Source organism: Electrona antarctica (genome assembly GCF_951216825.1).
Source record: "Electrona antarctica genome assembly, chromosome: 3".
Lineage (NCBI taxonomy): Eukaryota > Metazoa > Chordata > Actinopteri > Myctophiformes > Myctophidae > Electrona > Electrona antarctica.
This window is the reverse complement of record NC_136808.1, coordinates 61,914,957-61,928,688: the sequence shown is the minus strand read 5'-3', so window position 1 is coordinate 61,928,688 and position 13,732 is coordinate 61,914,957. Positions and strand designations below refer to the sequence as shown.

The 13,732-nt window shown below is 46.8% G+C and overlaps 1 protein-coding gene across 2 annotated transcripts in view; it reads right to left on the bottom strand.

The window, feature by feature from the left end:
* The window catches only part of LOC306919899 (leucine zipper protein 2-like), a 323,380-nt gene that overhangs the window by 99,290 nt on the left and 210,358 nt on the right, over positions 1-13,732 (bottom strand). For both annotated transcript variants that reach the window (XM_079496451.1, XM_079496452.1), the window contains exon 6: positions 8,497-8,559. In XM_079496451.1, the coding sequence (XP_079352577.1) occupies positions 8,497-8,559 (63 nt within the window). The remainder of the gene's footprint in view (positions 1-8,496; positions 8,560-13,732) is intronic.

The window sequence follows — 13,732 nt, the reverse complement described above, 5'->3', positions numbered from 1 at the left end:
TGGGGAACCCAACATCAGGAAGGAAAGGCCATGGGGAACCCAACATCAGTAGAGACCCTGAAGGAAAGGCCACGGGGAACCCAACATCAGTAGAGACCCTGAAGGAAAGGCCATGGGGAACCCAACATCAGTAGAGACGGCCCTGAAGGAAAGGCCATGGGGAACCCAACATCAGTAGAGACCCTAACCCTAACCCTAACCCTGAAGGAAAGGCCATGGGGAACCCAACATCAGTAGAGACCCTGAAGGAAAGGCCATGGGGAACCCAACATCAGTAGAGACCCTGAAGGAAAGGCCATGGGGAACCCAACATCAGTAGAGGCCCTGAAGGAAAGGCCATGGGGAACCCAACATCAGTAGAGTGAAGGAAAGGCCATGGGGAACCCAACATCAGTAGAGGCCCTGAAGGAAAGGCCATGGGGAACCCAACATCAGTAGAGTGAAGGAAAGGCCATGGGGAACCCAACATCAGTAGAGGCCCTGAAGGAAAGGCCATGGGGAACCCAACATCAGTAGAGTGAAGGAAAGGCCATGGGGAACCCAACATCAGTAGAGGCCCTGAAGGAAAGGCCACGGGGAACCCAACATCAGTAGAGTGAAGGAAAGGCCATGGGGAACCCAACATCAGTAGAGTGAAGGAAAGCCCATGGGGAACCCAACATCAGTAGAGTGAAGGAAAGGCCATGGGGAACCCAACATCAGTAGAGTGAAGGAAAGCCCATGGGGAACCCAACATCAGTAGAGATGGCCCTGAAGGAAAGGCCATGGGGAACCCAACATCAGTAGAGTGAAGGAAAGGCCATGGGGAACCCAACATCAGTAGAGACCCTGAAGGAAAGGCCATGGGGAACCCAACATCAGTAGAGTGAAGGAAAGGCCATGGGGAACCCAACATCAGTAGAGATGGCCCTGAAGGAAAGGCCACGGGGAACCCAACATCAGTAGAGTGAAGGAAAGGCCACGGGGAACCCAACATCAGTAGAGTGAAGGAAAGGCCATGGGGAACCCAACATCAGTAGAGACCCTGAAGGAAAGGCCATGGGGAACCCAACATCAGTAGAGACCCTGAAGGAAAGGCCACGGGGAACCCAACATCAGTAGAGACCCTGAAGGAAAGGCCATGGGGAACCCAACATCAGTAGAGACCCTGAAGGAAAGGCCATGGGGAACCCAACATCAGTAGAGGTCCTGAAGGAAAGGCCATGGGGAACCCAACATCAGTAGAGACCCTGAAGGAAAGGCCATGGGGAACCCAACATCAGTAGAGACGCTAACCCTAACCCTAACCCTGAAGGAAAGGCCATGGGGAACCCAACATCAGTAGAGACGCTAACCCTAACCCTAACCCTGAAGGAAAGGCCATGGGGAACCCAACATCAGTAGAGACCCTGAAGGAAAGGCCATGGGGAACCCAACATCAGTAGAGACCCTGAAGGAAAGGCCATGGGGAACCCAACATCAGTAGAGACCCTGAAGGAAAGGCCATGGGGAACCCAACATCAGTAGAGACGGCCCTGAAGGAAAGGCCATGGGGAACCCAACATCAGTAGAGACTGAAGGAAAGGCCATGGGGAACCCGTGGCAGCGGTGGCCGAACGGATAGCGGAGCGGTCTTGATACCGGAAGGTTCCCAGTTCGAACCAGCCGCCCGACACGTTAAAATTACCACCGCTGAAATGCCCTTGAACAAGGCATCAACCACTACGATGAAATGTGTTCTATGAGCAGGGCCTGGCTGGAAACAAGTTCTTGAGCTTAGCCCAGATACCCTGGGTAAATATAGATTTCATTTCATTTCATTTCAACATCAGTGGAGACGGATTACGAGATATCTTGTATAATTTTGGCCTGAGGGTTCATCCATGAATGCACTCATCATGTTTCATAGCAATCAGCCCATTAATGATTAGAATGATTAGAATGATGATATAATTATCAATATAGACATTAAAATAGGTAGACACCTCATGGATGGACATGCAGATGGACTGGCATCCCCCAGGGATCTATCATAGCCCCCCTAACAGGGATCTATCATAGCCCCCCTAACAGGGATCTATCATAGCCCCCCTAACAGGGATCTATCATAGCCCCCCTAACAGGGATCTATCATAGCCCCCCTAACAGGGATCTATCATAGCCCCCCTAACAGGGATCTATCATAGCCCCCTAACAGGGATCTATCATAGCCCCCCCCTAACAGGGATCTATCATAGCCCCCCTAACAGGGATCTAGCATAGCCCCCCCTAACAGGGATCTATCATAGCCCCCCTAACAGGGATCTATCATAGCCCCCCTAACAGGGATCTATCATAGCCCCCCCTAACAGGGATCTATCATAGCCCCCCTAACAGGGATCTATCATAGCCCCCCTAACAGGGATCTATCATAGCCCCCCCTAACAGGGATCTATCATAGCCCCCCTAATCCCCCAGGGATCTATCATAGCCCCCTAACAGGGATCTATCATAGCCCCCCTAACAGGGATCTATCATAGCCCCCCCTAACAGGGATCTATCATAGCCCCCCTAACAGGGATCTATCATAGCCCCCCTAATAGGGATCTATCATAGCCCCCCTAACAGGGATCTATCATAGCCCCCCTAACAGGGATCTATCATAGCCCCCTAACAGGGATCTATCATAGCCCCCCTAATAGGGATCTATCATAGCCCCCCCCCTAACAGGGATCTATCATAGCCCCCTAACAGGGATCTATCATAGCCCCCCTAACAGGGATCTATCATAGCCCCCCTAATAGGGATCTATCATAGCCCCCCTAACAGGGATCTATCATAGCCCCCCCTAACAGGGATCTATCATAGCCCCCCTAACAGGGATCTATCATAGCCCCCATAATATTTCCCTCTAAATCCGTAGTTCTCAAATCTTTAAACGTCAAAGGACCCCCAAAAGTAGCTGTGCGGAACTAGCTTGGCGCGGTCAGACTCATAGTAAGGTTCACTGATGTTTCCTCATAGTAAGGTTCACTGATGTTTCCTCATAGTAAGGTTCACTGATGTTTCCTCATAGTAAGGTTCACTGATGTTTCCTCATAGTAAGGTTCACTGATGTTTCCTCATAGTAAGGTTCACTGATGTTTCCTCATAGTAAGGTTCACTGATGTTTCCTCATAGTAAGGTTCACTGATGTTTCCTCATAGTAAGGTTCACTGATGTTTCCTCATAGTAAGGTTCACTGATGTTTCCTCATAGTAAAGGTTCACTGATGTTTCCTCATAGTAAGGTTCACTGATGTTTCCTCATAGTAAGGTTCACTGATGTTTCCTCATAGTAAGGTTCACTGATGTTTCCTCATAGTAAGGTTCACTGATGTTTCCTCATAGTAAGGTTCACTGATGTTTCCTCCTGGCGCGGTCAGTCTCATAGTAAGGTTCACTGATGTTTCCTCCTGGCGCGGTCAGACTCATAGTAAGGTTCACTGATGTTTCCTCCTGGCGCGGTCAGTCTCATGGTAAGGTTCACTGATGTTTCCTCCTGGCGCGGTCAGTCTCATAGTAAGGTTCACTGATGTTTCCTCATAGTAAAGGTTCACTGATGTTTCCTCATAGTAAGGTTCACTGATGTTTCCTCATAGTAAGGTTCACTGATGTTTCCTCATAGTAAGGTTCACTGATGTTTCCTCATAGTAAGGTTCACTGATGTTTCCTCATAGTAAGGTTCACTGATGTTTCCTCCTGGCGCGGTCAGTCTCATAGTAAGGTTCACTGATGTTTCCTCATAGTAAGGTTCACTGATGTTTCCTCCTGGCGCGGTCAGTCTCATAGTAAGGTTCACTGATGTTTCCTCCTGGCGCGGTCAGACTCATAGTAAGGTTCACTGATGTTTCCTCCTGGCGCGGTCAGTCTCATGGTAAGGTTCACTGATGTTTCCTCCTGGCGCGGTCAGTCTCATAGTAAGGTTCACTGATGTTTCCTCATAGTAAAGGTTCACTGATGTTTCCTCCTAGCCTGGCGCGGTCAGACTCATAGTAAGGTTCACTGATGTTTCCTCCTGGCGCGGTCAGTCTCATAGTAAGGTTCACTGATGTTTCCTCTTAGCCTGGCGCGGTCAGACTCATAGTAAGGTTCACTGATGTTTCCTCCTGGCGCGGTCAGTCTCATAGTAAGGTTCACTGATGTTTCCTCCTGGCGCGGTCAGACTCATAGTAAGGTTCACTGATGTTTCCTCCTGGCGCGGTCAGACTCATAGTAAGGTTCACTGATGTTTCCTCCTGGCGCGGTCAGACTCATAGTAAGGTTCACTGATGTTTCCTCCTGGCGCGGTCAGTCTCATAGTAAGGTTCACTGATGTTTCCTCCTGGCGCGGTCAGTCTCATAGTAAGGTTCACTGATGTTTCCTCCTGGCGCGGTCAGACTCATAGTAAGGTTCACTGATGTTTCCTCCTGGCGCGGTCAGACTCATAGTAAGGTTCACTGATGTTTCCTCCTGGCGCGGTCAGTCTCATAGTAAGGTTCACTGATGTTTCCTCCTGGCGCGGTCAGTCTCATAGTAAGGTTCACTGATGTTTCCTCCTGGCGCGGTCAGTCTCATAGTAAGGTTCACTGATGTTTCCTCCTGGCGCGGTCAGACTCATAGTAAGGTTCACTGATGTTTCCTCCTGGCGCGGTCAGTCTCATAGTAAGGTTCACTGATGTTTCCTCCTAGCGCGGTCAGTCTCATAGTAAAGGTTCACTGATGTTTCCTCCTAGCATAATGAGGTTCAGTCAGGACAACTCAAGAATGGATGTAATATATATTTATTGAATATAAGATGAGCAATATATTTATTATGGTTTGGCGATGTATTGGATCTGCTTTTTAGGTACTCAGATCAAGCGCATCAGTCCCGTCCATAGGGACTCCGAATCCCCCGTACCTAAACAGTAGATCCAAAACGACAGGTGGTAGCTGGGTTGGAGGTGGGTGAGCAGCAGGTTTGTATACAGCAGTGCGCTGATACAGCAGCAGCAAGCAAGCAGGGAAGCAGAGGAGGAACGCAAACCTCCGGTTAAAGTAGCCGGTATGAAGATGGAGTGAGTGTGTGATTGGCTGAGTGAATCATGTGAATGAGAGCGTGATGCTGAGGCGGCCCAATTACGGCCGGCAGCAACTGCACTGAGGTTCCCTGACTGAACTTGCTCAGCGCATGTCTACGACAAATGCTCATAAACATCAGTGAACCCTCGCTATGAGTCTGGCCGCTAGAGCGGAACCCCTCCCCCAAGGGCCCCTGGGGGTCCCCGGACCCCACATGGAGTACCAATGCTCTGAATTGCATATCTTTGCTATAAAAAAAAACAGCAGATCTATAAGCTCACAACCAAATTCACAGCAGAACTGTGAGTTTTGTTGAATGCGTACCATGAATATTCACTTTTAAGCCCAGAATAGGGAAGCTATAGGGTTCATTCAGTTGGTTAAACCGATCTTCTGTACAGCATGTACCAACCGTAACCTCCCTCTGCAGAATGCATTGCATTGATTTGTGAAGTGTCTTTGCCTCTGAGTATTCCCTGCAGAATGAAGCTTGTACACGTGAACCAATAACTTACAGTTTGCACCAAAGCGGAGAGTCCTTATTGAGATGAACAGAATTAACCATGTAGCAGTAAATCGATAACTCACAGTTTGCACCAGATTGCCCTAGCTGAGATGAACAGAATTAACCATGCCACTCATGTTTCCTTGAACTCCCTGGGACTCTCGCTGGGCTTGTGTTTTGCATGAAGAATGCTAAAACACATTGATTAGACTACAGCAGTGGTTCTCAACCAGTGGTCCGGGGACCACCAGTGGTCCTTAACCCATTCTGGGCGGGAACCCCTTTTGGTGTTTTAAACATTATGTTATAATTTAGCTATTGCAAAATAGCAGATCTACAAACTCATAGCGCGCCACCGAGTGGCGCGCTACGAGCTTGTAGGTCTGCTATTTTTGAAAAATCATTATAATGTGGCGCAAATCATTGAATATATATTTCAGAGCGAACATTTTTTACTAAAATATTTGCTTCTGGGGTGTTCCTGGAACTACATATTTTGAGATGGGGGTCCGTGGCCCAATAGAGATAATTCTGGGGGTCCTTGACATGAACAAGGTTGAGCACCACTGATACAGAGACATGGATTTTGAAGCCTTTTTTGTAAAGATATTTTTAAATATATTTTCGTGAATGGAAATGGCAGCTTCCTTACTCAGCTCATGGGGGCTATAGTTCCAGACTAAATATAGCATTCGGAGATTGTGGACTTGTTGTCTGGCTACGCGAGGCTACTGAACCCCTAATTACTCCCGATGAGTATACGTTTGTGCCCTGCATGGTTTCCGTCGGTGTATGAATGTATTGCTGAAAGTAATGTACATAAAAGCCGAATGCTATCGGTAGGGGTCAGTTTAGAGGAGCTTCATTGGCAAGATTAAACATACATTTACATTGCCAAAGCACATGTCAAAATATAATTTAAAAATCACACCCATGTGAAGTGAGGGGCGCTCTTACATCATCATGGCGTAAAATAGACACTATGCTATTTGCTCAGACACTATGACGTAAAATTCACCATTCATTGTCAATGGGAATTTAAAGTTTAAGACAAAGTTTGTGGACGGTAACTAATAGCTAGGTATAGATGGGGCTAGCGCCCCTAAAAAATATATATATAATAATTATAGTTAATTATAATAGACCGCAAAACCCATTTTCAGAGTACCCGTTGTACCCATCTGTCTGTTTGATTCCCTTCTTTGCAGGTCATCAACATGACATGTTTTCAGGGACATATCAGGCACTCCGAGTCCATATAAATGGGAATTTATCAATATTTTTGGGACAACCGCTGATCCGACCGACTGAGTCCCCACTCGGCACATCACTATGCGAAGACACACACACAATCACACACGCTGAGATTCTGCGCATTTAAGGATAATTGAAATACTGAAATACAAACAGTATTTATTCAAATAAATGCTCCACAGTTCTGTGTCCCTATTGTGCATCCTTGCATGCATGGCTTTCAACCATCACATTGAATCTGCTCTTATTTGAATGAATTAGTGCGTTGCTCCAAGGCATCTGGCCTCCACCTACTGTAAGACATCAGTAGCAGTTAACCAGCAGTTGTTCTTTGGCCTGTTTGCTCATTAGAAAAACCCACAACTATTCTTTCTAATCACACAGGCTGCAAGGAATCAGCCAGAAATGATTCTCTCGGTATCAATAGAAGTCCCTCTGGGGATTTTAACTAAAAGATATGGGTTGTCATAATGAAAAACACAATTTGTATAAATGGCGTCCAAGTCAGCGGAATAATTTCAACTTAATGTAGAGAAATAATGTAATTTTCAGGATTAAACCCTACTTTGACCACATTACTATGGTCCTCCCCTCCTTTTATTAAACCCTACTTTGACCACATTACTATGGTCCTCCCCTCCTTGTATTCGCTGACTGTACACCAAATATCTTTAGGTGAAAATAGCCGATCTACAATCTCACAACGTGTAGATACTATAGATAGGCTATTTTTGCTCAATGTCCGACTATTAGGACATGCCTATTTTTAAGTGGTGCAACCCACTTCCTTAAGTGAGTATTTGTGTGGCTGGCTGGCTGGCTGGCTGGCTGGCTGGCTGGGTATGAGCACGAAAACAGCATGGTTGTTTTTCACCACCTGTGCGCAACCTAACACACACACAAACACACACGCACATATTAACTGTGGTGATTTCAGGTGTGCCAGTACAGTACAGTGGAGGGTACAGTAGAGGGACCCCCACACGGTAACTCTGTCATTTCTCAACTGTTTCGGACGCGGGGCGGCTCGCCGGAATCGGGCCGGCACCCTGGGTGCGTTCTGGACCTCTCCCCCCCCCCCCCCCCCCCCGGGGACCCCCACACGGAGATGCACCACTTACTTCAGACACTGCTGAAAAGGCATACAGGCATCTAAATATGCCTGTATCAGATTTCTACTCCAATATACTGTACTGTAACATGTTGAAATGCACATTTACAGTTACAAAATAAATAAAATGATGAAATGCCTTTCAATATCAATCAATCAATCAATCAATCAATCAATCAATCAATCAATCAATCAATCCATTCACTGGGTTGCCTTGGTGGATCACACATTTTATAATGTTCAATCTGAATCAATGACCAACAGTCTTCTTGGATTTAGGAAACAGTTATTGCTAAAATGAACTAACAAGCAAGAAAATCAATGAAATTAGAATGAAGCAAGCAGAGTATAGGATAAACACACTGATCCATGTTAGACCATCTCCTTATAAAAGCATGAATAATTCATCAGTGGCAAGAATCTGTTGATGTTGCTATGATGTTCTACCAGCCACACAACGTCAGGCGGTCACAGCTCTAAATGTAAAGTCTCTTGAGACAACCTGTCAGCACTATTGAACTGAATAGTACTAATAGAAGTAGTGGCCCTATAGGCCCTATAGGCTGCTACAATGTGTCAATCTTACCTCTTGCTGTAAGTCTTTGATTATCTTTGTCTTTTTCTCCATCTCCATCTTGAGAAATTTGATCTGGAGGCAAAAAGAACAACCAAATGAATTACAACTTTCATCAGAATTACAAAATGCATTGAGTCAAAACATCTGTTTCATTTCGTTGTTACATTATGCAGTACTGCAAATTCAATTTACAATTTACAATTTAGGCATTTAGCAGACACTCCTAATCGAGAGCGACTTACATTAAGCAAGAACAAAAAGCATGGCAATACATCACATACATAAAAAGTAGTTATCATGAATGAAACATGCATAAACTAAGCACGAAAATCTATATAATGATATTCCACAAGTCACCATACATTTGTGTTTACAGTTAGTACACACACACACACACACACACACACACACACACACACACACACACACACACATGTGGGCTGGTCTTCTCTGACGGAAAGACGCAATAATCACTGGCACCTCTTCATATATAAAGCCCTGGTCGGGAAATTACCATCATATATTTCTTCCATGTTACATCAGAAACCTAGTCGCATTGTAACTCGCTCCAGTGATTGGCTAGGCCTTCTGGTCCCTTTTGCCAACTCTGAACTTGGAAAGGCTGCTTTCAGCATCGGTGCACCTGAATCTTGGAATGTCTTGCAACAAGAACTTAAAGGTATATTCAGCGATTTGACTTAATTCAAATATCACTTATTTTTTCTTTTTTTCTGGATAATCCTCCCTACTATAGAGTGTGCTGACCATATAAGGAGTTCCTCCCTGTCCCCAGTGAGCCCCTGGGGTCAAAAAACCCTAGTTTCAGTTTTGGTGGCGGGTGGCAAAGCCTTCATCCAATCAGGATGAGAGGGGCCTTCCTCCAATCATGATCGAGTGGGGGCGGGCCTTGGTGCACATGCTGTTGGCCTGTTGCACTTCCCCCCACTGTAGAGCGTGCATCTGCACATTTTGTTACCGGGGCGGACTGGGTGGTTTTCCAAATCACCCAAATCACTGAATGCTCCTTTAAACTTAATACCCTGGCATCAATTGGTCATTTTAGGAATTTACTCAATAACCGTCCATCACCTGTATGTTGCTGTTTTAACTGATTGCTGAATATATAATTGTATTAACGGTTTGTTGTAACTAATATTGTTGTTGTATTACTGTTTTTTTAATGTAATCTCGGCATCATTGTAAATGAGGGGTTCCCTCAATGGTCTCTCCGAGAATTTAAATAAAGGTTGAATGAATGAATGATTGAATTATATGTCTGCTAATATTACATTTATTCAGCTTCTGGGGAGAGCGTTCAGTGAAAATAGCAGATCTGCAAGCTGAATGCCCTCCCAGAGCAGGGAAGCTGAATGCCCTCCCAGAGCAGGGAAGCTGAATGCCCTCCCAGAGCAGGGAAGCTGAATGCCCTCCCCAGAGCAGGGAAGCTGAATGCCCTCCCAGAGCAGGGAAGCTGAATGCCCTCCCAGAGCAGGGAAGCTATAGAATGCCCTCCCCAGAGCAGGGAAGCTGAATGCCCTCCCAGAGCAGGGAAGCTATAGAATGCCCTCCCCAGAGCAGGGAAGCTGAATGCCCTCCCAGAGCAGGGAAGCTGAATGCCCTCCCAGAGCAGGGAAGCTGAATGCCCTCCCCAGAGCAGGGAAGCTATAGAATGCCCTCCCCAGAGCAGGGAAGCTGAATGCCCTCCCAGAGCAGGGAAGCTGAATGCCCTCCCCAGAGCAGGGAAGCTGAATGCCCTCCCCAGAGCAGGGAAGCTGAATGCCCTCCCCAGAGCAGGGAAGCTGAATGCCCTCCCCAGAGCAGGGAAGCTGAATGCCCTCCCCAGAGCAGGGAAGCTGAATGCCCTCCCCAGAGCAGGGAAGCTGAATGCCCTCCCAGAGCAGGGAAGCTGAATGCCCTCCCAGAGCAGGGAAGCTGAATGCCCTCCCCAGAGCAGGGAAGCTGAATGCCCTCCCAGAGCAGGGAAGCTGAATGCCCTCCCAGAGCAGGGAAGCTGAATGCCCTCCCCAGAGCAGGGAAGCTGAATGCCCTCCCCAGAGCAGGGAAGCTGAATGCCCTCCCAGAGCAGGGAAGCTGAATGCCCTCCCAGAGCAGGGAAGCTGAATGCCCTCCCAGAGCAGGGAAGCTGAATGCCCTCCCAGAGCAGGGAAGCTGAATGCCCTCCCAGAGCAGGGAAGCTGAATGCCCTCCCAGAGCAGGGAAGCTGAATGCCCTCCCAGAGCAGGGAAGCTGAATGCCCTCCCCAGAGCAGGGAAGCTGAATGCCCTCCCAGAGCAGGGAAGCTGAATGCCCTCCCAGAGCAGGGAAGCTATAGAATGCCCTCCCCAGAGCAGGGAAGCTGAATGCCCTCCCCAGAGCAGGGAAGCTATAGGGTTGAAAGGTATAATACAATACATCCATTTTGGGGTTTTGCCAAAATGCACCAACAAATTGTGATAAAATCTGAGCCATTTATTCCTGCAGTGGGTTGACTGCCTGTTTCTCCACTGTGTGTCTGACTTCATGGTTGACTGCCTGTTTCTCCACTGTGTGTCTGACTTCATGGCTCTGGGTTGACTGCCTGTTTCTCCACTGTGTGTCTGACTTCATGGCTCTGGGTTGACTGCCTGTTTCTCCACTGTGTGTCTGACTTCATGGCTCTGGGTTGACTGCCTGTTTCCCCACTGTGTGTCTGACTTCATGGCTCTGGGTTGACTGCCTGTTTCCCCACTGTGTGTCTGACTTCATGGCTCTGGGTTGACTGCCTGTTCCCCACTGTGTGTCTGACTTCATGGTTGACTGCCTGTTTCCCACTGTGTGTCTGACTTCATGGCTCATAGGCTACTCTTCTCGTGTCAGAGAGCAATATCTCTTTGCTTATCGTGATCCCTTTATCATGAACTTGGCATTTCTGGGCAGAGTAGCCCTTCCCTCTTGTGCTGCGTCAGGACCTCACATATCTACAGAGTAGCCCTTCCCTCTTGTGCTGCGTCAGAGTAGCCCTTCCCTCTTGTGCTGCGTCAGGACCTCACATATCTACAGAGTAGCCCTTCCCTCTTGTGCTGCGTCAGAGTAGCCCTTCCCTCTTGTGCTGCGTCAGGACCTCACAGAGTAGCCCTTCCCTCTTGTGCTGCGTCACGACCTCACAGAGTAGCCCTTCCCTCTTGTGCTGCGTCACGACCTCACAGAGTAGCCCTTCCCTCTTGTGCTGCGTCAGGACCTCACATATCTACTGCAAAACTGTTGCTGTTGGGCAGAAACCTTGTATCTCCATAATTGATCATGTTTTATTTTGTATTATTATTTTTTATGTAAATTAATGTCTTACAGTACGTCATTGTGCAAAAGTGTCGCACAAATGTAGTGAAATTAACAGATCTACAACGCTACAATGTGTCAGCTTGTTCGATCTGCTATTTTCTACAACTATTAACAGTTTTAAGTGGTTAAGTGGTTTACTGTTCATAAATATTTGACAAACCAAAAGGATTAACCACTGCTTGTAGGGATGTTAACAATTAACCGAAAATCGATTCATCAAATAAGAAATCCTTCAATTAAAATTAACAATTAATTTCTATCATTGGGCAGTTTTCCGTGCACGCGGCCGAGGAACGCAATTAATTAATGAATCGCTAATTTGAATCACTAACTGCTTGTGACTAAATAATAACAAAAAATGTTGATTAATTGGAACCAGAGGTTATTTGTTCCCTGTCCTTTAAAGTAACACGTTTTGGACATACCAGGTTTCCACCTGACATACTAGGACATACTTAGCCTGGCTAATAAGCCAGACTAATATCACACAACACTGTCGCGGTATATCAGTCTGGGCTGGCTCCACTTGGATTTCATTTCCCGGGGAACATTTTCTCTTTGACGCAATTGGTCAGAGCTACTGTCAGTCAAAAGTCTCAAGCATTGAACGTCACTGTACCAAAGCCCGCCTATATTGCATACCGTGTCCCGATTGGTCCGACCTGTTCTCTGCTGTAGGAAAGAGGCGTGCTACTGAGCCTCGCCAGACCGTAATCCGCTGGTAGGCAACTTTTTTTTGCCAACGGCTGATTCGGTCTGGTTTATTAACCAGGCTAGGACATACTAGGACATACCAGGACATACCAGGACATACTAGGACATACCAGGTTTCCACCTGACATACTAGGACATACTAGGACATACTAGGACATACCAGGTTTCCACCTGGACATACCAGGTTTCCACCTGGACATACCAGGTTTCCACCTGGACATACCAGGTTTCCACCTGACAGCAGCAAAATGGAACAACGCTGCCGCAGGCTTTGCAGTATCTGACAACCGGGAGTTCTGCTGGAAGCAGAGATGAACCCTGGATGGTTGGTTTTCCCTTTCCTTTCTGAACAGACAACGATTAGATTGTCCTTGAGAGAGAGAGGTCATCCAGATAATCTAGAGGACAAAGACTAAAAGATTCATTGTGTTGGTGACCTCATCCCTGCTAGGAGAGACTGTAAACTAGACCTCGGCAGTTAACCCACATCCCAGAGACACACACGATAACATCAGAGTTCACCTTGGCGCCACTGCACACAGGAATGGTTACAAAAGAAATAAAGATTATATTAAAAAAAACAAGAAATGATGACATAGTCATATTTGTCAGGTGAAACAAGCGCTGTCTCCGTTCCCCCCCATATTATTTATTATTATTATTATTATTGTAACATGTATGTTTCTGTGTCACAACCTCGCAGCCGTTGTTTGCGTTCGTTTCCGACGTTCTGTTCGTGGTTGAATCACAGCTGTGTCTTAGAGTGGCCGCGGTGCACTAATATTGCATCAGTAGGAGACGCTTTTGCGGGGAGCGCTCACTTCCGCGGTGCATCATGACTAGGTCGCTACTACTGTACGTGATTGGCTACAGGAGTTTCAGACTATACCATTGGCTTAGAGGGCAGTCAATCATGACTAGGTTGCTATTAAAACGGGCCTGTTATAAAAACCCATCTACTGTCTGTGGTAGGAGAGGAGAAACTAAATGCAACTACTTTCTATCACTTTCTGCGTTTTGGGCAGAGAGAGAGAGAGAGAGAGAGAGAGAGAGAGAGAGAGAGAGAGAGAGAGAGAGAGAGAGAGAGAGAGAGAGAGAGAGAGAGAGAGAGAGAGAGAGAGAGAGAGAGAGAGAGAGAGAGAGAGAGAGAGAGAGAGAGAGAGAGAGAGAGAGAGAGAGAGAGAGAGATATATATATATATATCTATATTCTT